The sequence below is a fragment of the Microdochium trichocladiopsis genome, assembly GCF_020744255.1.
Source record: "Microdochium trichocladiopsis strain MPI-CAGE-CH-0230 chromosome Unknown B0I36scaffold_3, whole genome shotgun sequence".
Classification (NCBI taxonomy): domain Eukaryota; kingdom Fungi; phylum Ascomycota; class Sordariomycetes; order Xylariales; family Microdochiaceae; genus Microdochium; species Microdochium trichocladiopsis.
Window position 1 is genome coordinate 2,620,292 of NW_025763546.1, and position 21,563 is coordinate 2,641,854.

Genomic DNA, 21,563 nt, shown 5'->3' on the forward strand with positions numbered 1-21,563 from the left:
GACTCGCCATCTCGTGCTCCTTTGCCTCGTCTTACCACTCCTCCTCACCTCCGTACATTCCTTGTCGCTCCCGCATAACCCTGTACAAGGTGAGAACACCTCCACAAGCATATCCGCCTCCCCAGTCGATCACCACTTGGGACCATCATCTCTGTCTCTGTTTCTCTGCCGATCCTCGGGATACTGGCCATTGTCCTTTTCCGCAACCCCCACTAACTAACATCCGCCACCCTTCTAGATGTCGGCTGCCAACATGTCCCGCCAGGCCCTCCGCGCCGCTCTGCGCACCACTTCTCGTAGCGGTCTCTCGACTGCGTCCCGCCAGGCCTTCCGCCAGAACGGCCGCCGCTTCTACTCGGCCGAGGCTCCCAAGCAGGCCGGCTCCTCTTCCGGCCTCCTCTGGCTCGCCGGTGCCGCCGCCGTGGGTGCTGGTGGCTACTTTGTCCTCGGTCAGGGCTCCGGCTCCCCCAAGGTCTTTTCCGCCACCAAGGAGGACTATCAGAAGGTTTACAACGAGATCGCTAGCCGTCTCGAGGAGAAGGACGACTACGATGACGGCAGTTACGGCCCCGTCCTCGTCAGACTGGCCTGGCATGCTTCCGGCACATACGACAAGGAGACTGGTACCGGTGGCAGCAACGGCGCCACCATGCGCTTCGCCCCCGAGGGTGACCACGGTGCCAATGCCGGTCTCAAGATTGCTCGCGACTTTCTCGAGCCTGTAAAGAGTGAGTGGCGGGCGCGCACTTCAACGCCTTCAGATAGGAACATCACTGACTGTTTCGCTCCTCCACAGAGAAGTTCCCCTGGATCTCGTATTCCGACCTGTGGATTCTCGCTGGTGTCGCCGCCATCCAGGAGATGCAGGGTCCCATCATTCCCTACCGCCCTGGTCGTTCCGATCGTGATGCTGCCGCCTGCACGCCCGATGGACGTCTTCCCGACGCTGCCCAGGGCAGCAAGCACCTCCGCGACATCTTCTACCGCATGGGCTTCAACGACCAGGAGATTGTTGCTCTTGCTGGCGCCCACGCTCTCGGCCGGTGCCACACTGACCGCAGTGGCTTCGAGGGTCCCTGGACCTTCTCCCCCACGGTCATGACCAACGACTACTTCACACTGCTCCTCTCCGAGAAGTGGACTCCTCGCCAGTGGAACGGCCCTTACCAGCTCCAGGACAAGGGCAAGACATTGATGATGCTGCCCGCTGATGTGGCTCTGATCCAGGACAAGGCCATGAAGCCGTGGGTCGAGAAGTACGCCAAGGACAACGAGCTCTTCTTCAAGGACTTCTCTGCCGTCATCACCAAGCTCTTTGAGCTCGGTGTCCCCTTCAAGGAGGGTGTCGAGCCCTTTGTCCTCAAGCCCACCAACGCGTGAGAGGGTGTGCAGTCAGTTTTGATTGAGTTCGACGGTGGAAAAGAAGGACATTATGATACCACGAGATTAGAAGGTGCTGTGCCTGCACCGAGCATAGAGGTGGACATAGAGCGGATATAGAAGGAGAACCTCGATGGCGAGCTAGTCAGACCTTGGTGGACCCTTGAGCCATAGATGTATGCTTGTGTTAGAGTAGATCAACAAGCCGTTTACCCGCTACAGGAAATGCGCACAGTCGTCTTGTGATGATGTTCGTGACTCATGAGACGATGGAATTTGGGGGGAGCAAGGATGGTCTGCAACACCATGCCAAAGCTTCTCATTGGCTCGCCCTAGCCTTTTCGTCCCGTTGGAGTAATCGATACACTGTTGTTCTCCAACGTGGCGAAGAGCTTGTCCAACCGGATTTCGCCTCAACTCTATTCTACGTGCCTGCAACGTGATTGCGCCGTGATTGACTGTGTCCTGCTCTGTCCCACCACGGAAGCTGCGAGATACTGGACCAAGGCATCACGCCCCCTAGATTATAACAGGTTTGACAAGAAATTGAAGATGATGCTGGAACATTTGTACGGGGATTCGCCTTCGTCAGCGGTCCTCATGTGCGTTGCGTTGATGAGTGGGTGAACGGTGCCCCACTATGAAGCTCGCCCGACGTCGGGAGCTTTTTCTGGCAGCAACCGACAGCCATTCAGAGAGACTTTTGATGAACTTGTCATCTACAACTCCAGCATCCAAGTCACCAAAGCGACACACTTGACGAACCACACAGGCTTCTGCCAGCCAGCGGGCGTACTGGAAAAACTTCATTTCGGGACCTGCATGGTCACAGCCACGACCACCATGCGTGCCACCGCAACAAAAATGTTCCCGACCTCTCGTGCCCTCGCGGCGGCGGCGGCGGCGCGCCGCCGTCTCGCCCAGCCCGCCGCCCTGCGACCTCTGCAGCGGCAGCAGCAGCGCCGGTGGGCGGCGGTCCACGACGTGCGGTTCCTGGCGACGACGCAGGCGCCCTCGCGCAGCGTGACCGAGAAGTACAGGGAGCAGCTGGAGCGCAAGGCCCGCGAGGAGGGCCACGGCGGGGTCGCGGAGCTCAAGGAGGCGTACAAGGACAAGATCCACCAGTACCGGCGCAGCGACGGCGTCGAGTCGGTCCCGGGGCTGGACGCGCTGCTCTCGGACGCGGAGCCGCCGAGGGGGGCTACTGCTACCGCCGCGGCATCATCGCAGAGCAAGACGACTACTACCACCACCACTGCGGCCTCGCCCGATGGCCTGACACAACCGCCGCCGCCACCACCACCAACGCCATCACAATCACAATCCGAGTCAACACCGACACCGGCCAAGAACAAGAACAAGAACGCCGCGATCAAGCCCCTGTCCGAGATCCTCGACCTCTCCAAGGCGCGCGCCCTGCCCGAGAAGGAGCTGAGCGCGATCTGGCGGCTCCGGCACGCGCACAAGCCGACGAGCCTGTGCGCCGTGATCCCCAGCACGACCTACGCGCACCTGGAGCTCACGGCGCGGAAGCACCCGATCTTTGTCCTGCCCGTCCCCCGGGGAGCCGACGTCGGCGCCGAGATTCACTTCCTGCAGTGGGTCTTCGACGCCGAGAGCGGCACCGCGACGGTGCTCTTCACCCAGCTCGCAGAGTACAAGGCGCGCGGGGAGTGGGCGCAGCCGCACACCAGCGTGACGCACTACTTTGACCGGGACATCGCGCGGGACCAGGGGGTCGTGCTCATGGCGGGGAGCCTGGTCGAGGGCAGGGGGGCCAGCCTGGACGACGCAAAGTGGCTGCTCATGCTCATGCAGCGGTTCTACGGCGGCGAGGGGGCCGGCGGGACGGGCGTCGACGGGGCCAAGCGCGAGCTGCTCGAGGCGTTTGGCAAGGGGGACAGTCGGTTCACGGTGGAGAAGCTGCTCGAGGAGAGTGAGCGCCTGGGTTGATTTTGCCCTGAAGCAGCCCCGTTCCGGGGCAGAGGAAGTTGTCTGCAAAAAGAGCCGGAGATGTGTTGTTGTGTAGGCTACGTGTGAGAGTAAGAATGAGCTTTGGTTAAGAATCCCAGGGCCGGACATGAGCTAGGGCAGATTGCCCCTTGTACAAAAAAAGAAACCACATCTTAGAAGGATGGAAACACGTATACTAGAGTTGAGTCTATATATACTAGTCGTAGCCATGTGCCAGCCAATATGTTTGGTATCCGTGCATTCGAGCTCAAGTTTAGATGCCCAATTTCCTACACTTTCCGCCAGAACTTGTCAAACAATATATATGGATACGTACTCATATATAATTCCCAGCCACGCCTGTGATTCAGACGCCTCCCTCCAAACCCATCCGCTGACTGCACACGCACGGCTACAGCTTCGCCCCTTGCTCCACGCGATCCTCCTTGCGCGCCATCTCCCGGACCACCCTCCGCAGCAGCTTGCCGCTCGCGTTCTTGGGGATCTCGTCGACGAAGCGCACCCCGCCGCGCAGCTTCTTGTGCTCGGCGACCTGGGCGTCGAGCCACTCCTGGATCTCCCGGGCCTTGGCGTCGGATTTCTCAGTGCCCGGCTTGAGCACGACGTACGCGCGGGGGACCTCGGTCTCGCGCTCCCGGTCGTGCGCCGGGATCACGCAGGCGTCGTCAATCTGCGGGTTGCCCAGGAGCTTGGCCTCGAGCTCGGCGGGAGGTACTTGGAAGCCCTCTGTTTTTGTGCGTCACCGTTAGTATAAGTATCGTATAGATGTAAATGACTTGAGTGGAGCGATTCTGGAAGGTGAGTACCCAGGTGCGCTAGCCACGCGCGAAAGGATAACCAAAATGGGCCAAAAAGAGAACAACGTACTGTACTTGATCAGCTCCTTGAGCCGGTCCGTAATGTAAAAATTGCCCTTCTTGTCGTAGTACCCAATGTCGCCCGTGCGGAAGTACCCGTCCTTGCTAAACGTGTCGGCGGCGAGCTCGGGTCTGTTCAGGTAACCCGGAAACACATTGGGTCCCTTAACCCACAGCTCGCCCTCCTCGCCCTGGGCAAGCTCGTTGCCGTCCATGTCCACAATCTTGGCGAGGATGTTGGGCAGGAGCTTGCCGCACGAGCCGTTGTACTTTGCCCAGTCTGCCACGGCGCCCTTCGTCAAGGTCGGGCTCGTCTCCGACAAGCCGTACCCTTGCATCACGGGGATCTTGAGCCGCTGCCAGACCATCTCCACGAGCTCCTTGCCGAGCGGGGCCGCGCCAGAGTTGAGCCACTTGACGCTCGACAGGTCGTACTTGTCCACGAGCGGGTGCTTGGCCAGCGCGAGCACGATGGGCGGCGGGATGCACATGTACGTGATCTGGTGCTTCTGGATGATCTGGCACGTGCGCTCGAGGTCGAACTTGGGCATCACGACGACCTGCAGACCCATCTTCAGTCCTTGAAGCGCGATGCAGGTGAGGCCCTGTAAAGTGTTTTGCGAGAGTTAGCGATTTGTCCGCCAAACGCGTAAGAAGAGAGTCGTTGTTGTGGCCGAAAAATGGCGAGTAGGGGATAGTAGCAGGACGGGTAATACGAGCTGCCTTGAGCAAGAATAACTCACGTAGATGTGGAAAAATGGCAGAATGGCGAGCTGCTTGTCGCCCTTGCCGTCGGGCTCGCCCGTGTGGTGCAGGCCGTTGTACTTGCCGTCCAAGTCGAGCAGCTGGACGAGGTTGGCGACCACGTTTGTGTGCGTGAGCATGACGCCCTTGGGCAGGCCTGTCGTGCCGGAGCTGTACACGAGGAACGCGAGGTCCTTCTTGGGGTCGAGCCTGGCGCGTGAGCTGGGAGAGATCTTGTTGGCCGTGTCGCGGATGCTGGTGAAGTGCTTGAACTGCTGGTCCCGGCCGTCGCCCATGAGGATGATGCGGTCCAAGGGGATGCCGGCCTCCTTGGCAGCGGCGGTGGCTATGGGCAGGAAGGCCGCCTGCGTGATGATACCTCGCGAACCCGAGTCTTTGAGCTGGAACGCCAGCTCGGTCGCCGTGTAGGCCGGGTTTGCCGTCATTGCGGCGCCGCCGCACCACAGCACGCCAAAGAAGGCTGGCGCAAAGTCGATCGTGTTGTTGGAGAAGAAGCCAAGTACGTCGCCCTTCTGGAAGCCCCAGGCAGCCCGCAGGCCCCGGCCGAACTCGAGGGCTGTCGCTTTGGTCTGCGCCCATGTGTAGGAGCGCCCAGTGTCTGGGTCAATGTAGATCTCTGAGTGTCGTCGCGGCGGCCAGGTCAGGTTGCTGTGATGAGACCCGTGTGGCTGGCGTAGATGCACGTACCTCTGTCCTCGGCAAAGGGCTTTGACTTTTGCTCAAACTGGTATGTCCACAGATCCTCGTCTGGAATGACGACGTCTGGGTAGACCGCCTTGACCGGCATTGTGGACGATTGGGATGGCAGCCTTGCAAGGGTGAGTGAAGGGGGGCAATGACCGAATGAGGGCAGGGGATGCAATTGATATCAGGACCTGGGACTGGGAGAGACTGCTCAGGGCGACAATGCCATGAGGGAGGAGGAATGGATGTGTGTCTGTGTGTGTAGTTGTGTGTGAAAACCAATAACAAGGCAGATTGGATGGATCATCGCCATGCGGAGAAAGACCACGAGACACAGGGGGGGGGGCGCCGAAGCAGCGAGGGCCGAGTGGATGCGGGCCCGTTCCGCGCCTGCCCGGGATGCCGTGGAGTGTCGTGGGTAGCGCGTGGGGTTGGACGCCGCCAAGCATTCCCCACCTTCTCCGCACGGAGCTGGCCCCAGTCTGGGCCTAGGTCGGCGTAATCGGCGTGGTCGGCGCAGCCCCAGCCTCTCCGTCACGCCGACATCGTGCACACACACAGCCCGCGCGAGCGGTGAAATTCGCGGAAGTGTGCGAGTGGGTTGCTCTGGTGCAATTTGTATTTCTATGTCAGACAGGAGCTCTATACGTTGAATCCACGACCTTTTGTACTCCACGCTCTGTGTGTGTATCCTGTATCCATCTAATCGACAACTGCAAATCCCATACATGACACAAAATGCCCTACTCCCGCGCGTCTTTGGTTGCATATAGCCGCATCGCTGGCCATCACGAGACTGCATCGCTGCTCGACTGCTCCCCTTCCGTCTGGCTTTGTTCTTTTGGACTCACCCACGCCTCTACCTCCTCACACCCAGCCGGCACCCGGCACTTGTCCCTGACGTTGCACGTCTTCCACAGCACGTCCCGCACCTCGTCAAAAACCTGCTTTCGGGCATCCATCGCCCAGATGACGTCCAGGTGCTCGTATCCCTCAATGACCTTGCTGTGGACAACCTTGACATGGGGCTCCCGGCCATTCTCGAAGCGTCGCAGCAGCCTCTTGCCGTCGACCAGGTCATCGTTACCTGCGACCCAGAGCGCGAATGGGCACACCTGCTCGTTGTACCATGCTGTTGATCCCTTGAGGCGTCTCCTGCCAGGCTGCTGCTGCTGCTGCTTGCCGTGCTGGTCTGCCAGAGCACTGCCGTTCTCCCGTCCCTTGATTTGAACAGTGCCCAGAGTGCCCATAGCCTCGTCCTCTTTCTCTTCGGCCGTCCACTGCTCCTTGGTGGAAAGGATGCACTTGTGCTTGGCAAAGCACTCTCTGCCAAGCCACCATCTCATCGACTCGGCGCTGACGTACACAGGCGCGAACTGGAACATCCGGTCCTTGAGCTCCCTGTCCCACCGCGTGTCCGTCCAGTCAAACAGAAACGAGAACACCTTGTACCCGAGCCAGCCGTAGATTTTCGGATGGAGAAGCGCGTGCATGTCCATCATGAGTGGGATGAAGGCATGTATGCCAAACATGATGCGGAAGGCTGCAGGCGAGATGATCCGCACTGGAAAGCATTGTTAGTCTGATCCAACAGGTGACTTCGGCGCTTCTTTCATCACTTACTGAACTTGAAATACATTTTGCCTATGAGCGGACCGGCATATGCCGCAGGCGCCAAAGCACAGAAGACGGTGAGCTTTTCTCCCAGGTCCGGCCTCTGCTCCTTGGCCAGCGCCACAAACGTCTGTGTTGTCCCTTGCGAATGGCATATCAGTCCGATCTTGTCGAACCCCGTCTCGAAAAGCACACGCGAGGTCAGCGCCGCAAGATCGTAGACGCCCATCTGCCGAATGTTCCACGCCCACATGCGCGGATCCGAGTATTCCAGCAAGACATGTCTTGGCTTGAAGCCGCAGCGGTTGTTGCCGAGAAAGACGTCATATCCGGCCTTGCACAGGTAGAACGCGAGGGAGTCGTCGTCATTGACACAGTATGCGCCCGAGCTCTGCAGGAGACCATGCATCAGGAGTACGGGGAACTTTGGCTTCTGGTTGGGGTTCCGGAGTCGCTTGCGCTTGGACCCGGTGAACGGGTCCGGCGTGCGGTATCCTCGCTCCTCATCATCGAGCTTTGTGTATTCGCGCGGGTCGTAGACGTGCCACAGGTCAATGATGAAGCCGTCCTCGGTCTGCACCTGGATCTCCTCGATGTCGAGGCCCACCCTGCGCGCATAGTAGGCCGGGTCGCAGACAATGGGATCAGGTCCACCTTCGGTTGGCGTGAAGTTACTGCTGCTCGTTTGCGGTGTCCCTTTCTCGTCGCTCGTTCCGTTGGTCGCCCCCTCACGCGCCGCCTTTTGCTTTACCCAAGCCTCGTTCTCTTCAGCACGAGTCCTACTCCTCCGCAGCTCTTCTTGATGAAACGGCCGTTTTGTGTCGGGGTCTTGCAGCTTGAGCCGCGACCATATCCTGAGGCACAAAGGAGGTATACTCGTGAACAGCGCACCCAGCACAATGACGGCGAGGAAGGCGGCGCTCAAGAAGAATGCCGAGACCCGGAAAGTCATACATTGTATGTCTCTCAACAGTGACGGCGGACCGTAAAGCGGGAGTGGTGGGAACAACGGGTTGGTGTGTGAGGGCGGTGAAGAAGCCCCCAGGGCGGCCTCGCTCGGTTTGCGGCCCCTCCTGCCCTGGAGCTTCTGGTTCGTGGCCTCTTTGACCTTCTTCAGGTGCCCGGTAGACTGGCTTCGTGAGCGCCGCCGGACTGGACTTCTCTCCTTGTCAAGGGCAGCCTTGAGGGCGTTGAGCTTGTACGCCTCGGGCAAAGGCACGCCGGGGAGACGGTGGCCATCGGCCGTGACGATGACAGGATCCTGGGGAGTCACGAAGCGGGCCTCGACGGCAACGGACTCTGGGTGCTCCTTATCGTGCGAGAGCTGGTGCGAGAGCTTCTCCGACTGATGGGCGTAGTCTATGGCGGCAGCTGCTGTGGAAGAGCCGGAGGGCTGTGACCCAAGCTGCATGGTGCCATTCATGTTTGACAAGCACCTGACTGGCGCCGTGGTTGAGTGAAGATGCTGGCGAGGGCCGGGGCCTATTAATGACGATTTGTGAGCTGCTCCCCCACTTCCAAGATTGCAATGGCGGGAAGCCAGCATGGGCTGCGATGTGAAGCAGGTTTTCCAGGAATGCACAGGGCGGGTCTGTCGAGTCTGCCCGTCCGCGCCGTCGTGTATCTCAAGTGCGAGCAAGGGAGGCACGCCTATAATGAGACATGGATAGAACAAAAAGGTTTATAAAGTTGAGCTACGGTGTTGAGCAACTGGGAGGGGGGGGGTAATATTAGACGCAGCGTCACCAACGCAACGACCTCTACCCTGGCGAGATGGACATTATCCAGACTCAGCCGCATCGAGGCGAGTCAAGGGGCCGCGGAGCTTGACAAGCGGCCCTGGCCGCCACACACGCGTGTTGCCGCGCCGCGATAACGCTGCACGCACGCCATGAGTGTAAGTGGGACCACTCGACATGTGAGGCCGCTTCTTTTGCCTTCGTTGGCAACCAACCCCTTGGGCTGCGCAGTGGTGGGTGGGCGTCATGGCCCGCGCTACGTCATGAGGCAGCGCGCATGCAAACATGTGCGAGGCCTTGTACTGTCCAAGTAGGTGGCGCATGGCGCTAGGACGGCTTGGGCGATGGTGCAGTGAACCACTGAGGCGTGCACTCTCTTTTGCTCCGCTCGCAGCGCTCCAGAGGCGAGACTACACCTGTCAGTCCGCCAGCTCGGCAGCCGCGCCAGGCTGAGGGACTCGTGGTGGGAGCCGTCGATCACCTGGCGCATCGTCTCAGATCGCAGCTGTCAAGGACCAAAAGATCCGGTCCGTTTGCTGGCTGGGGTCGCCACAGATGCCACAGGCATGATTCCCCTCCTCGAGCCTCACCCTCGTGGCATTCGGTCAAAAGAGGCGATGTCCTCTGGGGGGCACTCGATGTCACTGGTCTGGCCAGGCCACACACGCCTGCCCAGATGAGATCCTTTGCGCAAGGGATTGCAGTTGCCAATGACGCCATTCGAGCAAGACGGTATGTACACAAGTGTAAGTACAATTCACCACTGGAGCGCTGCGAGAAAGCGCGCGAGGGTGTGGTGCAGCATCCCAGTCTGAGGCGCCAGGTCTCGTGGAACACATGTCTTCTACACTAACGTGTTTAGCCGAGGGGAGCAAATCTGGGTGGTATTTGACAATGCTTGGCCGACAGCTCAGAAAGGCACGCACCACCAGACCGGCCTCCCCGTGGGCAGCGCGGGCTCGACGCTATGGAGGACCCCTGAATTCCCCAACCCCAAGATTGCCGGCCAGTGGTCAGGGTTAGCGCACTTAGGGGCCACTTGCTGGACAGTCCAGCACCACATACCACCAGGCTCGGCTGTCAATGCCTCGGCGCTTTGCCAGCCGGGGTCCTCCTCGCCTGCCGCGCCTGTGCCCGCGCCGCCAGCTCAGCCGAAGCAGCCCTCCAGCTCAAACTCCCCTCCACCAACGGCCACCCTCTCCCACCACGGCAGCCCGGTGCTTTCGCAAACCCTTCCAAGCAGCCCGAGCACGCGTGCATCTAATCCCGACTGTCGCAGCTTGCCCTGGGACGGCCGATTGACCGGTTTCATGTCCCGCAGCAGTCTGGGCACAATCCTTCAGCTCAGCAAGCCGTGCAGCTTCATGTCGCCAGCGGCTTGACGGCAGCAATCTCCAAACACCTTGATACCACGCGACGCGCCCAGGCCAAGACAAGATGGCTGCGCCATCTCGCTCGCCAGACCCCTCTCGTAGGCGAAGACGTAGGAGAAGACAGGACAAGGCGGCCATTTCGGCACGCCTTGTTCTTGACGGGCACGTCAAGGGTGATGTGGGCATCCTTTCGGACGACCTTTTTGCAGACTTGTTCCCTCACCTACGGGAAGGTATGCCTTGGAAGAGACTCCCGTCGATTGCTCTACAGCGCGCTCTACAGGCCGTATACTAACAGTTTTGTCCCGGCAGACGAGGCCGCCGACTCCGGTACCACAGACACTTCCGACGTCTACCATGTCGCCATTGCGCCGTGGACACCCACATCCAGTCCGCAGCACTCAAACTGGACCATCGTACCCATTGTCAAGTCTTCGGCTCTTGCCCACTCGACCGTCCAGTTCTCGCCATCCTCGATAGCGCTCCAGAGCTTCGCGACAACCCTCCAGCGTATCGCCCCTTCAAAATTATCCAGTCATAGTCGTAATGGCATCGAGGTCTATGTCCTCGACGTTACGGCGCTCGCTCTCGACACAGTGTTCGTCAGCCTGGAAAGCGATCTTGTGAAACGACTCGAGAACGGGGAGGGCACCTTCTTCAACGAGCACCCTCCAAGGGGTCTCGATGTTGTTGCTGCTGGCACCCCCGCAGACCGGCTGGCCGCAGCCCTCCGCATCGCTCTCAGCACGCTCAAGGTCGTACACAATGGCGACATGTTCCCGCTGCCGCTTGCGCCGCACCCCGTCACGCACACCCCGCCAACCCCTGGTGTCGTAACGCTTTGCGAGCCCGTCGCACAAGGTGTTCTTGCCCCAACGACCAAGATCGTGTTGACGAGAGGTGGCACGCAAACCAAAAAAGATCGAGCAGTACGGGCATTGAGGAATGGCGTGCGCCAGGACGATGAGGACACGGCTAATGACCAATTCTACTCCGCTGCCGAGGAACGATCGAAGACAGATGCCCCTACCGATACCGGTGACGACGTGACAGAGACGGAAACAGAGGTATCGGATCTCGAGCCTGAGGATGACCTGTCTGATGACTCGCTGGACGACATGATCTCGCTACAAGCTCCGGCACTACCGACCACCAACGTCAGCGGCCTTTCCACGATGCAGCCAGGTACACCCATGACGATCGGCCGAGGGAGGAAAACCAATGGCATTGCCACGCCCGGGTCCGTGTTCTCGAGCTTTACTGCAACGACTGCCCGGGCTGATCGACCCAAGGGGCGGCTCTTCAAAGCACAAGGCCTCATGACACCCATCCCGTCAGACCTTCTGCACCCGAAGCCGACTGCAGCTGACGATGAGGAGGCTCGCATCTACGTAGACATTAGTTCCCTGACGCGTATAGGGTGCTTCTCTGGAGACTGGGTCCGCGTGGAGGCATCAGAAGAGCCGCCGGCAAACGGCAGTGGGTTGTTTGGACTCGGAAGCTTTATTCACTCTGATACGGACGAAGCTGTCAGCCGACCAGCCAAGGTATACGGCCTTCCTGAGGGATACTCGCACCGCCCAGTGACGAGAATACCGAGCTCAAAGCACGATAATGGCGTCCGCAGGCCTTCATTCTTCGAGTCACAGATCCAGAAGCCGTCCGGGCCTACAGCGTACATGTCTCCATTACTCATCGCCAATCTGGAAAACACGCCGTATGTGCGCCTGGCTCCACTGAAGCGGCTCGCGTATCCTCGTCCTGGTCAAGCCAAGATTACGGGGGCATCGCATCCACCGTATGCTCGGGAGGTTACCATTGAGCAGATTCGCACACCGCTCTCCTCAGAAAAGGCTCTGCAGACTGCCATCCTCGGTGGGTTGAAGAGCCACTTCGCAAAGAGCATACGGGTGGTCAAGACGGACGACATTGTAGCGATACCAATTGACACCCAACTCGGACGCACGATACAAGATACCTCGGCATCTAATAGTGGCCTCGACGTAGACGACATCATTGCGCTCGAGGCTTCGAGTCGCGCCCGCTCTGGCAATAAGACGAGACCTGATGGTGTCGCGTGGTTCAGAATATCTCATATCATCCGGCAGCGATCCGACACGACCGAAGAAGGGGACGATGAAGAGGACGTATGGGGCGGCGTGGCATGTGTCGACACGGGCACGACCCAAATAGCACAGTCGGGAAGTGGCACAAGCGTGCTGCCAGGCACAAAAGACAGCAGTTGGCCATGCTACTTGGGCATCGAGGAGTCGCCCCAACTCGAGCAGCATGTGCTGTCCTCTGCTGTACAACAGCCAGCGCGGGGTTTCGTGTCGCCCTTGCGGCGCCGACTCCGCGAGCTCATGGCCGCAGCCACTAGCAAAAGAGCCATCCACCTCAAGATGCCTCCGGTGGCGATTCTGCTCGTGTCGACCCAGCGCAACATCGGTAAAGCCACTGCTGCCACCCAGGCTTGTGCAGACATTGGCTTGCACACCTTCTCAATCGATGCCTACGACATTGTCAATGAGAGCGGCGCGGGTGGCAGCGACGTCAAGACGGAGGGATTCCTCAAAGCTCGTGCAGATCGCGCAATGAGCTGCGGTCCGGAATGCTGTGCTCTCCTTGTCAGACACCTCGAGGCCCTCACGGCAGATCGAATGGTGACCGCGATGAAGGAGGTCTTGGCAGACGCGAGAGTACTTATTGCGACGACGACCGAGGTGGACAAGGTGCCGGATGGCGTGCGGGGTCTTTTCACCCACGAGCTGGAGATGAGTGCGCCAGATGAGGGCGAACGCGAAGGCATATTGCGCAGCATCGTCGAGAACCGTGGCGTGTCTCTGGCACCGGAGGTCGAGTTGAGCGGCGTTGCTCTCAAGACGGCTGCGCTCGTCGCTGGCGACTTGGTCGATGTCGTTGAGCGTGCGGTTCTTGCGCGTGAGGCGAGACTTGAGAAGCTCTCCAAGAAGGCCTCCATTGATGGAATGGCTGTCACCGTCCGCGACATTCAAGTGGCAGGAGGATCATCCGCACGATCGCTGATCAAGAGCGATTTCGAGCTCGCTGTCGATGCGGCTCGCAAGAACTTTGCAGACTCGATCGGCGCCCCAAAGATCCCCAACGTAACATGGGACGATGTTGGTGGTCTCAACAATGTCAAGGACGCCGTGCAAGAGACCATCCAGCTGCCGCTAGAGCGGCCTGAACTCTTTGCCAAGGGCATGAAGAAGCGCTCTGGCATCTTGTTTTATGGTCCTCCGGGAACGGGCAAGACACTTTTGGCCAAGGCCATCGCCACGGAGTACAGTCTCAATTTCTTTAGTGTTAAGGGTCCGGAGTTGCTCAACATGTACATTGGTGAGTCTGAAGCCAATGTGCGCCGCGTCTTCCAGCGCGCCCGGGACGCAAGACCCTGTGTAGTCTTCTTCGACGAGCTCGACTCTGTGGCGCCCAAGAGAGGCAACCAGGGCGACAGCGGTGGTGTCATGGACCGTATCGTGTCGCAGCTGCTGGCCGAGCTTGACGGCATGTCTGGCGGCGATGACGGTGGCGGTGGTGTGTTTGTCATCGGTGCGACCAACAGGCCTGATCTGCTAGATCAGGCCCTGCTGCGTCCTGGGCGTTTCGATAAGATGCTGTACTTGGGTGTATCGGACACGCACGACAAGCAGCTCAAGATTATGGAAGCCCTGACGAGGAAGTAAGTGACCCTTCCCCAGACAGAGCCCGCATATGTCCGGATCTAAACTAACAACGCTACAGATTCACTCTGCATCCCCAGCTCCAGCTCTCATCCGTGGCAGAGAAGCTTCCTTTCACGTACACTGGTGCCGACTTTTACGCGCTATGCAGTGACGCCATGCTCAAGGCCGTCACGCGACAGGCGGCCGCGGTGGACGCCAAAATTCGTGCCCTCAACGCGGCGCGCCACGAGGACGAGGAGGACAATCATCACCAGCGGCAGCAGCAGAACCCCATCTCGACGGCCAACTTCTTCGACCACTACGCCACGGCCGAGGATATCGCCGTCATGGTCACGGAGCAGGACTTCCTCGACGCCCACCGCGAGCTGATTCCCTCCGTCAGCGCGGGCGAGCTGCAGCACTACGAGACGGTACGGGCTACTTTTGAGGGGACCAAGGACAAGAAGACGGCCTCGTCGTCTTCTCCTCCCGAGGCCCAGTCACAGATGAATGGTCATCATTCTCAACCAGCGACGACACAGCATCTTGTCGTCGCGCGCCCTTCGTCGTCAAGGGGTAAGGCCAAAGACAAGGGCAAAGGGAAAGGGAAGGCCATTGCCACGGCGAGCGACGAGGAGGACGAGGATGATGATGATGAGCATGAAGGCGGCGCCGACGGCGTCAACGGCAGCAGCAACAGCAGTGGGAAAGGCAAGGGAAAGGCCGTGGCGGCCAAGTTCCAGAACGGAACGGCCAGCGATGACGAGGGACTTTACTGATCTTCCTCTTCTTCTACGCAAAACGTCACTGGGGAAAGCGGAGGCCCGGACAAAATGGGAGACTCCAAAAGAATATATACCATGATGTGGCCCCGTCACATAAAATCACTTTGTTGTGTACATGTATATATGGATACTTTATAGGCGGCCAGCAACAGCAGGACGCGCACGGGAGAACGGGCAGGGGTCTAAATTCTTGGCCAATGGCTCTGTCTCGGTCGCGACGTTGCATTCTGCGGAGACGTGATGTACGTCAAAACGTACGAAAAAAAAAAAAAAAAAAAGAAGAGAGAGCATTGTCCGTACTTGATTGGCTCCGAAGGCTGCGCTGTTGAGCAATGACAAAGAATGATGACCATGTCAAGTTCGGGCAGCACACAAGCTTGCGGATAATCACAGGGCAGGCAATGTAGGTGCGTGGACAGAGAGTAGTGTTGGGTTGGAGATATGCTTCGCTTGTTGAAGAGAAACCAGGGAAAATTGACACTCGCCGCCGCCCGCTACAAAACATGCATACAACTACATCACCCCCTGTCCTACGAACAACTTGTTCCCGGTCGTTCTGTGCTACTCCAGACATCGCAAAACATTGCTAGGACTTGGCAGCAGGAGCAGCAGTGGCAGATTTGGCTGTTGCGTCCGTCTTCTTTGCCGCCCCGGCGGCTTGCTTCGTCTTGTCATCCTCCTCCTCCTCCTCCTCATCGTCAGAATCATCGTCCTCGTCCTCGTCCTCGTCATCATCATCAGACTCCTCTTCAGAATCGTCGTCGTCAGACTCGTCCTCCTCATCGTCCTTCTTGGCAGCTGGTTGTACTGTGTCCTTCTTGACCTCTGGCTTCTTGGCTTCATCCTTCTTCACTTCTGTGGCCTTGCTTGGCTCGGCTTTCTTGACCTCTTCTGCTTTCTGCTTCTTGCTGGCCTCCTCATCTGAGTCGTCCTCATCCTCGTCGCTATCGTCGGAGTCGTCTGAATCGCTCTCATCCTCGTCCGAATCGTCGTCAGAGCTCTCGGCAGCCTTCTTGTCTTTGGTTCCAGCAGCAGCAGCAGCAGCAGCAGCAGCAGCTCCGGCTAGAGAGGTTGTCCCGGCCGCCCACTTGCCAGTCGTAGGGCTCTGCAAGCCCTTGTCTGCCGATCCTGTGGGTCCGCCTCCAGACTTCCAAGCTCCTGATGTGGGACTTTGAAGTCCGGCAGCGGCAGATTCCGTCGGTTTGGTCGCACCAGGCTCCTTCTTGTCCGCCGATATCGTGAGGTTACTGACGCCCTTTGTCGCAGCGGCCACTGCCGGATCAGCCTTTGCGGCTTCGTCCTTCTTTGCTGCTGTCTTTGTGGCCGCACCGGTCTTCTCAGCTGGTTTAGCAGCAGCAGCCTTGTCGTCAGCCTTGGCTGCCGTGGTTGCTGCCGCAGCGGCGTCTTTCTTCGGCTGCGCCTTGGCCTGCAGACTATCCGACTTGAGCTGCTTGGCCTTTTGTGCTGCCTGCTCGGCAAGCCCCCGCATCGGGTCGTTGGCGGCGGGCGTCTTCGGCGCGTCTGTCGGCTTCTGGTTCTCGGTTTTGGTAGCACCGGCGGCGCCGGCAGGCACTTGCGAGGCCACGGGCTGTGCGACGGGCTTCTTGGTCATCCGGGGCACCATTGCGGCGGCCTGCTCCTTTGTGGGGATGGTGAACTCGTCATGATAGATCTTGACATGCTCCTTGAGCTCGCCGTACTCGTTCCACTCTTCGATCTCGACCAGGTCCTGTTTTGGGGTTTGAGTCCAGGGTCAGTATTGTGTGCATGAGGGTGCTTGTTGCTGAGCAGGGCACTGTGCCCAGATGTGGTGCTGCAGTTGCGACAACAGGAGGAGGGCGCTGCTTACACCGACGAGAAAGCCTTCCTGGAACAGGGCGGGGAGCTTCCGCTGCCGGCCGGAAGGATCCTTGCCGGCACGGCGGCCCCAAAGCTGGCGAGCCCGCGGGTCGACAGCTATATCGAGGGCCTTGAAGGGGACACGGTTGGCGCGGAGGATGGTTTCGAGGCGCGAGGTGGCAGTGACGATATGGGCTGAGCCGGCGGTGAGTGAGGTAAAGATGTAGAGGGCCGGGTCTTCCATGAGGTCGTCGGGTGCTTTTGTCGCCATGGCTGCGATGACGAGAGGTCGCCCCTCGGTGATTAGGAATTGAAGGCGGCCTTTTTCGTCGTGGTTGGGAGCGCTGCGGGCCGGTGAGGCGGTGTATTACTGAAGCTTCGAGTGCTCTCTTGCTGCCAGCAGCATGGGCGAAAGGCGCGGGGTGGCGTCTGGCGGGTTGGTACGTTTAGTGGTGGTTGCTGGTGTTGATGCTGTCGTGGCCAGTGTCGAGTGTCTCACAGACACATCACATAATTAGGGGCTCGCTGGCTTGGGCATGAATCTGAGACCAGACTACCCACTTCCCCACCTCGTGAGGAGTGCGCTGCTCCTGCCCAGGTGCCTCCCCCACGCGCCGTATCAATGGCGGGGTTCAGCGCTGTACGTATCTTCTCAAGGTGCGTCTGGTACATACGTTTACCATACCCGGAGCAGCTGGAGCCAGCTACTTTAGCTAGCACATGCTGCTGCTCTGCTTGGCGACCAAGACACCTTCACCCACCACCAAGGGACCGCCTGGAAAAGAATCGCCTTATCTTGGTCCCCCGGTCAGAGCAGAGACAAACGAGCCAACCGGTCCGCACCCGGGTCGACCCGCTCGTCTCACGGTGCAACCTCTGCGACGGTCAAAAGTCCCGGCCGCCCATCGTCGTCGGTATGCATCTTCGTCCTGCTCCTCTGCCGCGGCGGCCAAGAGCTGTGGCCCTCCCTGCCTGTCGCGTGGCCAGACCCCAGTCTCCCAACGGCTGCGGGGGAACGTCCCGGCCGCGGACCCCCCCTGGTCATGCAGCTCCGGCAAAGGCCTTCCTTGCCTTGCATGACATCCCGTTATCCCCGTCCCGGAAGCAGCCCAAGATCGCGCCAGCGTCTTCTTCTAGCCTGGCGACAAGATCACTACGCCCCCAGTCTTTCTTGACCGCTCCCAAATATCCATAGACTCAATGATGGTGGCGGTGGTGGTGGCGGTGGCGGTGGCCTCCGTCCTCCATAGCCCGGGGGTTTTGAATCACACCGACGCGCGTGCCACAACAACCATCACTACACTCCTCCACTTCGGGCCGGAGCTGCTTCCGTGCCGGTGGCTGCGCTGGAAAGGGGCTGTAGATAGGGTTGACAAGAGAGCGACCGACCCTGCGTGTCACTTGCTAGTGGCGTGCTTAGTGTCGTGGTTAATTGTACCGCCAGGGGCCGCCTCGGCTACCTTTCCCTTCTGTTACACAGCCATGATATAGGTTATAATAAGCACGCGCAAGGACTTGGGTCTGAGTGTCACAACTTTCTTGACGAAGTTCCTCCCTTTCAAGTGCCGTTGCCTGGTCTTTCCTGGCATTTTGACTCGCGTCCACTCCCGACGGCGCCTCCTTGGTCTGTCCCGTGCGTCTCGCTTTCCAGACGAGGATATCGTATGGAGCCACTCCGGCGATGCTGCGTGCTTGACATGGTCCGGGGGGCAACATGTCCTTTGAAAATCGGCTACCGCGGTGGCACTTGGAGAGATGCGTGGCGTCAAAGTGCCGCAATCCCAGCTTGGCACCAACGAGACCCTCACTGATATGAGGTGATTTACTGGCACAGCGTTGTTGTCAAGCTCACGCGGCGGTTCCCATCGAAGCTGTGTGTCCGTTGTCCCGATCATGACAAAAGCGTCCCAAGATCACAAGGGTAGCCTGGTGTTCATAATCCATGGTAATAGGTTCCCATAGCATCCGGAGAATGCCTCGCGTGGACCTCAGGATTGGCCCCGAGTACAATGTCCAGGCCCTGCTCCACATCGAGATCCGACGGCACTGCGCTCAGTTCTGCAGCGTCAAGGATCGGGCTCGCGGTGAGCTAAGATCGCCCAGAGATCATGTCAGGCATGACTTCTGCCTTCGTGCTTGACATGAGCCAATCAAGCGGGATAGAATTGTCGAACATGATTCATGGCTTCGAAACGTGCATGGATGGGATGCAGGGAGACCCCAGACAGTCTACCTCACTAATTATGGCAGCCACATCCGCCGGGAACCTATTGGGACAGCAGTCGACTCTGGAAACCTTAAATTCCGGGGCCCTCGACCTCGAAACCAACGCGACGACGCTTGGGCCTCGCCGTGGGGGACGCAGGCCTGGCCTATTTGATCAACGACAGAGGACCGCAACCGTCAAAGCGGCGGAACAGTGCTACCGACCTGCATCGTGCCCAGGGCGTGCAGTCCGCCCCGCACCGCTGGATTCACGCTTTCTAGAGGCGGAAGCAGACGCGTGTCAGGCTTCAGAAACCCCGGAGGAAATCTCGAGTCAGAACCAGGGGCCGCACAGGGTTTCTGTGCTACGGCCAAGCTATGACAGCCTTCCTGATCGAGTAATGTCGAGGCACGTCGACCAGGTGAGAGGAGCTGCGTGATACTTTGACGGGACATACATTCAGACTTTCCGTGTAGGTGGCGTTGCGTCTTGAGCGTTGAGAGGTACCACCGATGTGCCATGGGACCATTATGTCGGCTGGTCACTAGTGGTTACGCTGGCATGTCTTGTCAGGATTCACTTCGTTGCCCAAGCTTGCATTCTCGAGCACAGGATACTCAGCTGGCCAGGATCCAGGCGGGGTCACAGTTTCAGATCCGTGTCTCGCCGTGCCTCGTGAGCTATTTGCTATGTGTCGTCCGTGTTGAGTCCTGATGGTCGTGGCGGGGCGAGCATTGGGCGCACGGAACACACGACTAATCATCTAACCATCATCGCAATCAAAGTCGTCCGAAGCGGCGGGTTGTGGGGGCGTGGGCACGCGCTAAGTGCTCTCAAAATCTCTCATTGCCGACAAGAACAGGGATAGCCCGTGGTTTCGAGACGGAATAATTGCGAAAGGGCGCTTGGCGGGCCAACAGAGTCCAAGGTCCAACTGCATGTAAGGTGACAGACAGGAGATCAGTCTCAATCCAAGTTGGAACTGAGGAGGGCTGCCAGAGACTGCGCTGATCTACTCTAAAACGCCATGGCAAGTTGTCATATGATATCTCAGTGGACATTGTGTCATACCGTGATCCCAGTGGGCCATCACAGCCTCGCATTATGAGCCAGAACGATGCTAGCACGTAGACATTGGCAAAGCGTGAGCCCGAGCCAGTGGAACGCCCTCACAATGCCTTGCAGACATCTCAGGCGCACCCCTGTTGGACCAAACGGTTGAGCCAGACTGGTGGACTGTTGATGACTTCAGCATGATGATTGCCAACTTCGCAGGGGTAGCTGATTGCTCAATGCCCCGTAAGTCATGCGCGTCCCGGGAGTCGCTCCACGGAGTCGGCAAAATACGCCGCTTATTGTGGACACCGGAACAAAAAAGCCCTAGTGCTCGAGACCGAGGAACCCTTGGCAGCGTCCTCGAGACTGGTAGCTGGGTGGATGGAGCATCGCTCCGCCGAGCAGCGCGAACAAGCTGATGGAAGGCTCTATAGGCTGGGGCTTCGGTGGTATAGTTTGCAATCGATGCCACTGCAACAGTCTTCGGGGGGCGCCCCGGACATGCAGGGATACTTTCGAGCGCTGATGCTCCTTGATGCTTGAAGGTCCCAGCACAGTCCAGTCGGAGATCTTATTGAAGCAAAGCAGGCGGGCTGAGATAGAGCACAAGAGGGCATCCTGGGGTCCCCTGTCACCAGCAAGCCTCTCATTACTGCGGATGATTTCTTGCACCATTTGGGCTAAGCGTTGAAAGAACCACCCTGTGCGGGATAAGATTCGATTCGACATAGGTTGAGATCGTGAAAGGGTGACTTTCCTTGACGTCGTGGCCAGCATGAGCTTTGGGAGGGGCTGCCCGCTGTGATATAAAACCCCAACGTCCGGCACGTTCGGGTATGCGGCTCGCCTTGACAACTGTCTCTCTGCCTGTTTGCCCTCATCAGTCCTTGTTGCCGTAAAGAAGATCTGCTACTATCCATACCTGGTCGACCTTGTCTGCAGGACGAAAAGGGTAGACACTCGTAAGCAAGCTCACCTGTTTCCGCAACCCGATCGCGTGTCGATGCTATTGACTGATTCAGGCCCTCTAGCTTCTCTGACAGGCTCTTATCATCCACCATCGTTTATACATCAGGAACAGCGAGCCAGCAAATAAGAAACAAACGAATAAGGAAACCAAGTCAATATGTGGATGCCATCCAAAGATGAGGACGCTGTGGCCAGGAAGACGGCTGTAGGCGGTCTCTATGCCGAGATACAATCTCGGTCAGTCGAATCCATAATCAACCCGGCGGAATGGCATGACGAATGCTTCGACAGTTCCGACTATGATCTTGGTCGAAGCCCTCGTCAGAAGTTGGTGTGCCGAGGCGCCTTGAGACCGGGCGGACGCTTGCGGCGAAGCTCGATGTCGGTCGATTTGCCAGCCGTGATCATGCAGTTGTCACTGCAGCGTTGCAGACACTGGACGCATGGCCAATGTGGCTGCCAGAACTATGTATTGCGCGGCGGCGACCTGTGCGAGGAGAAGTGCAAGAACAACAAGTGTGGGTTTGAATAAGCCGTCCGGGCTCGGCTTTTTCCGTGAGCTGCAGATCTGGAGCGAAGACTTGGTGGGTGCCACGAGACGAGTCCGGGAAGAACAACCGCTCAAAAGCAGGACAG

The 21,563-nt window shown here is 58.8% G+C and overlaps 9 protein-coding genes across 9 annotated transcripts; 4 read left to right on the forward strand and 5 right to left on the reverse strand.

Moving 5' to 3' along the window:
- Positions 1-253: 253 nt before the first annotated feature.
- B0I36DRAFT_202854 (ascorbate peroxidase) lies at positions 254-1,365 on the forward strand (the record flags this gene model as incomplete). Its single annotated transcript, XM_046148792.1, has 2 exons — positions 254-728; positions 797-1,365. Coding segments are annotated over 2 exons (1,044 nt in total), but the record flags the coding sequence as incomplete, so codon positions are not given.
- An 879-nt stretch (positions 1,366-2,244) lies between these two features.
- On the forward strand, positions 2,245-3,333 carry B0I36DRAFT_347172 (ATP11 protein-domain-containing protein; the record flags this gene model as incomplete). Its single annotated transcript, XM_046156540.1, has 1 exon — positions 2,245-3,333. The coding sequence occupies one exon, from the start codon at positions 2,245-2,247 to the stop codon at positions 3,331-3,333; it is 1,089 nt and encodes a 362-aa protein (XP_046015472.1).
- A 412-nt stretch (positions 3,334-3,745) lies between these two features.
- B0I36DRAFT_360761 (4-coumarate-CoA ligase-like protein) lies at positions 3,746-5,763 on the reverse strand (the record flags this gene model as incomplete). The annotated part of the gene is made up of 4 exons (XM_046158373.1): positions 3,746-4,080; positions 4,222-4,816; positions 4,955-5,592; positions 5,664-5,763. 4 exons carry the CDS (start codon positions 5,761-5,763, stop codon positions 3,746-3,748), a joined length of 1,668 nt encoding a protein of 555 aa, XP_046015473.1.
- A 685-nt stretch (positions 5,764-6,448) lies between these two features.
- On the reverse strand, positions 6,449-8,697 carry B0I36DRAFT_347174 (sterol esterase; the record flags this gene model as incomplete). The annotated part of the gene is made up of 2 exons (XM_046156541.1): positions 6,449-7,224; positions 7,284-8,697. The coding sequence occupies 2 exons, from the start codon at positions 8,695-8,697 to the stop codon at positions 6,449-6,451; spliced, it is 2,190 nt and encodes a 729-aa protein (XP_046015474.1).
- A 1,415-nt stretch (positions 8,698-10,112) lies between these two features.
- B0I36DRAFT_429519 (peroxisomal biogenesis factor 6) lies at positions 10,113-15,127 on the forward strand. Its single transcript, XM_046162503.1, has 3 exons — positions 10,113-10,619; positions 10,699-14,089; positions 14,152-15,127. Exons 1-3 carry the CDS (start codon positions 10,451-10,453, stop codon positions 14,849-14,851), a joined length of 4,260 nt encoding a protein of 1,419 aa, XP_046015475.1. The 5' UTR covers positions 10,113-10,450; the 3' UTR covers positions 14,852-15,127.
- An 11-nt stretch (positions 15,128-15,138) lies between these two features.
- B0I36DRAFT_382107 (uncharacterized protein) lies at positions 15,139-17,185 on the reverse strand. Its single transcript, XM_046160894.1, has 2 exons — positions 16,707-17,185; positions 15,139-16,586 (listed from the first exon to the last, which is right to left on the reverse strand). The coding sequence occupies exons 1-2, from the start codon at positions 16,965-16,967 to the stop codon at positions 15,444-15,446; spliced, it is 1,404 nt and encodes a 467-aa protein (XP_046015476.1). The 5' UTR covers positions 16,968-17,185; the 3' UTR covers positions 15,139-15,443.
- Positions 17,186-17,446: 261 nt separating this feature from the next.
- On the reverse strand, positions 17,447-17,796 carry B0I36DRAFT_318229 (uncharacterized protein). Its single transcript, XM_046153263.1, has one exon. The coding sequence runs from the start codon at positions 17,772-17,774 to the stop codon at positions 17,559-17,561; it is 216 nt and encodes a 71-aa protein (XP_046015477.1). The 5' UTR covers positions 17,775-17,796; the 3' UTR covers positions 17,447-17,558.
- A 50-nt stretch (positions 17,797-17,846) lies between these two features.
- Positions 17,847-18,222, forward strand: B0I36DRAFT_318230 (uncharacterized protein). The gene has a single exon (XM_046153264.1). It carries the CDS (start codon positions 17,897-17,899, stop codon positions 18,185-18,187), a length of 291 nt encoding a protein of 96 aa, XP_046015478.1. The 5' UTR covers positions 17,847-17,896; the 3' UTR covers positions 18,188-18,222.
- Positions 18,223-20,157: 1,935 nt separating this feature from the next.
- On the reverse strand, positions 20,158-20,937 carry B0I36DRAFT_91868 (uncharacterized protein). The gene is made up of 2 exons (XM_046163581.1): positions 20,881-20,937; positions 20,158-20,825 (listed from the first exon to the last, which is right to left on the reverse strand). The coding sequence occupies exon 2, from the start codon at positions 20,733-20,735 to the stop codon at positions 20,283-20,285; it is 453 nt and encodes a 150-aa protein (XP_046015479.1). The 5' UTR covers positions 20,736-20,825; positions 20,881-20,937; the 3' UTR covers positions 20,158-20,282.
- Between the last annotated feature and the right edge of the window lie 626 nt (positions 20,938-21,563).

Excerpts from the sequence above, each read along its gene's own strand:
- B0I36DRAFT_429519 (XM_046162503.1), top strand. The coding sequence starts at position 10,451 with ATGGCTGCGCCATCTCGCTCGCCAGACCCCTCTCGTAGGCGAAGACGT. Across the intron at positions 10,620-10,698 it reads GTTCCCTCACCTACGGGAAG|ACGAGGCCGCCGACTCCGGT; the intron begins GTATGCCTTGGA and ends TTGTCCCGGCAG. Across the intron at positions 14,090-14,151 it reads ATGGAAGCCCTGACGAGGAA|ATTCACTCTGCATCCCCAGC; the intron begins GTAAGTGACCCT and ends ACAACGCTACAG.
- B0I36DRAFT_382107 (XM_046160894.1), bottom strand. The coding sequence starts at position 16,967 with ATGGCGACAAAAGCACCCGACGACCTCATGGAAGACCCGGCCCTCTAC. Across the intron at positions 16,587-16,706 it reads AGGAAGGCTTTCTCGTCGGT|GACCTGGTCGAGATCGAAGA; the intron begins GTAAGCAGCGCC and ends ACCCCAAAACAG.
- B0I36DRAFT_318229 (XM_046153263.1), bottom strand. The coding sequence starts at position 17,774 with ATGCAAGGCAAGGAAGGCCTTTGCCGGAGCTGCATGACCAGGGGGGGT.
- B0I36DRAFT_318230 (XM_046153264.1), top strand. The coding sequence starts at position 17,897 with ATGATGGTGGCGGTGGTGGTGGCGGTGGCGGTGGCCTCCGTCCTCCAT.
- B0I36DRAFT_91868 (XM_046163581.1), bottom strand. The coding sequence starts at position 20,735 with ATGCTGGCCACGACGTCAAGGAAAGTCACCCTTTCACGATCTCAACCT.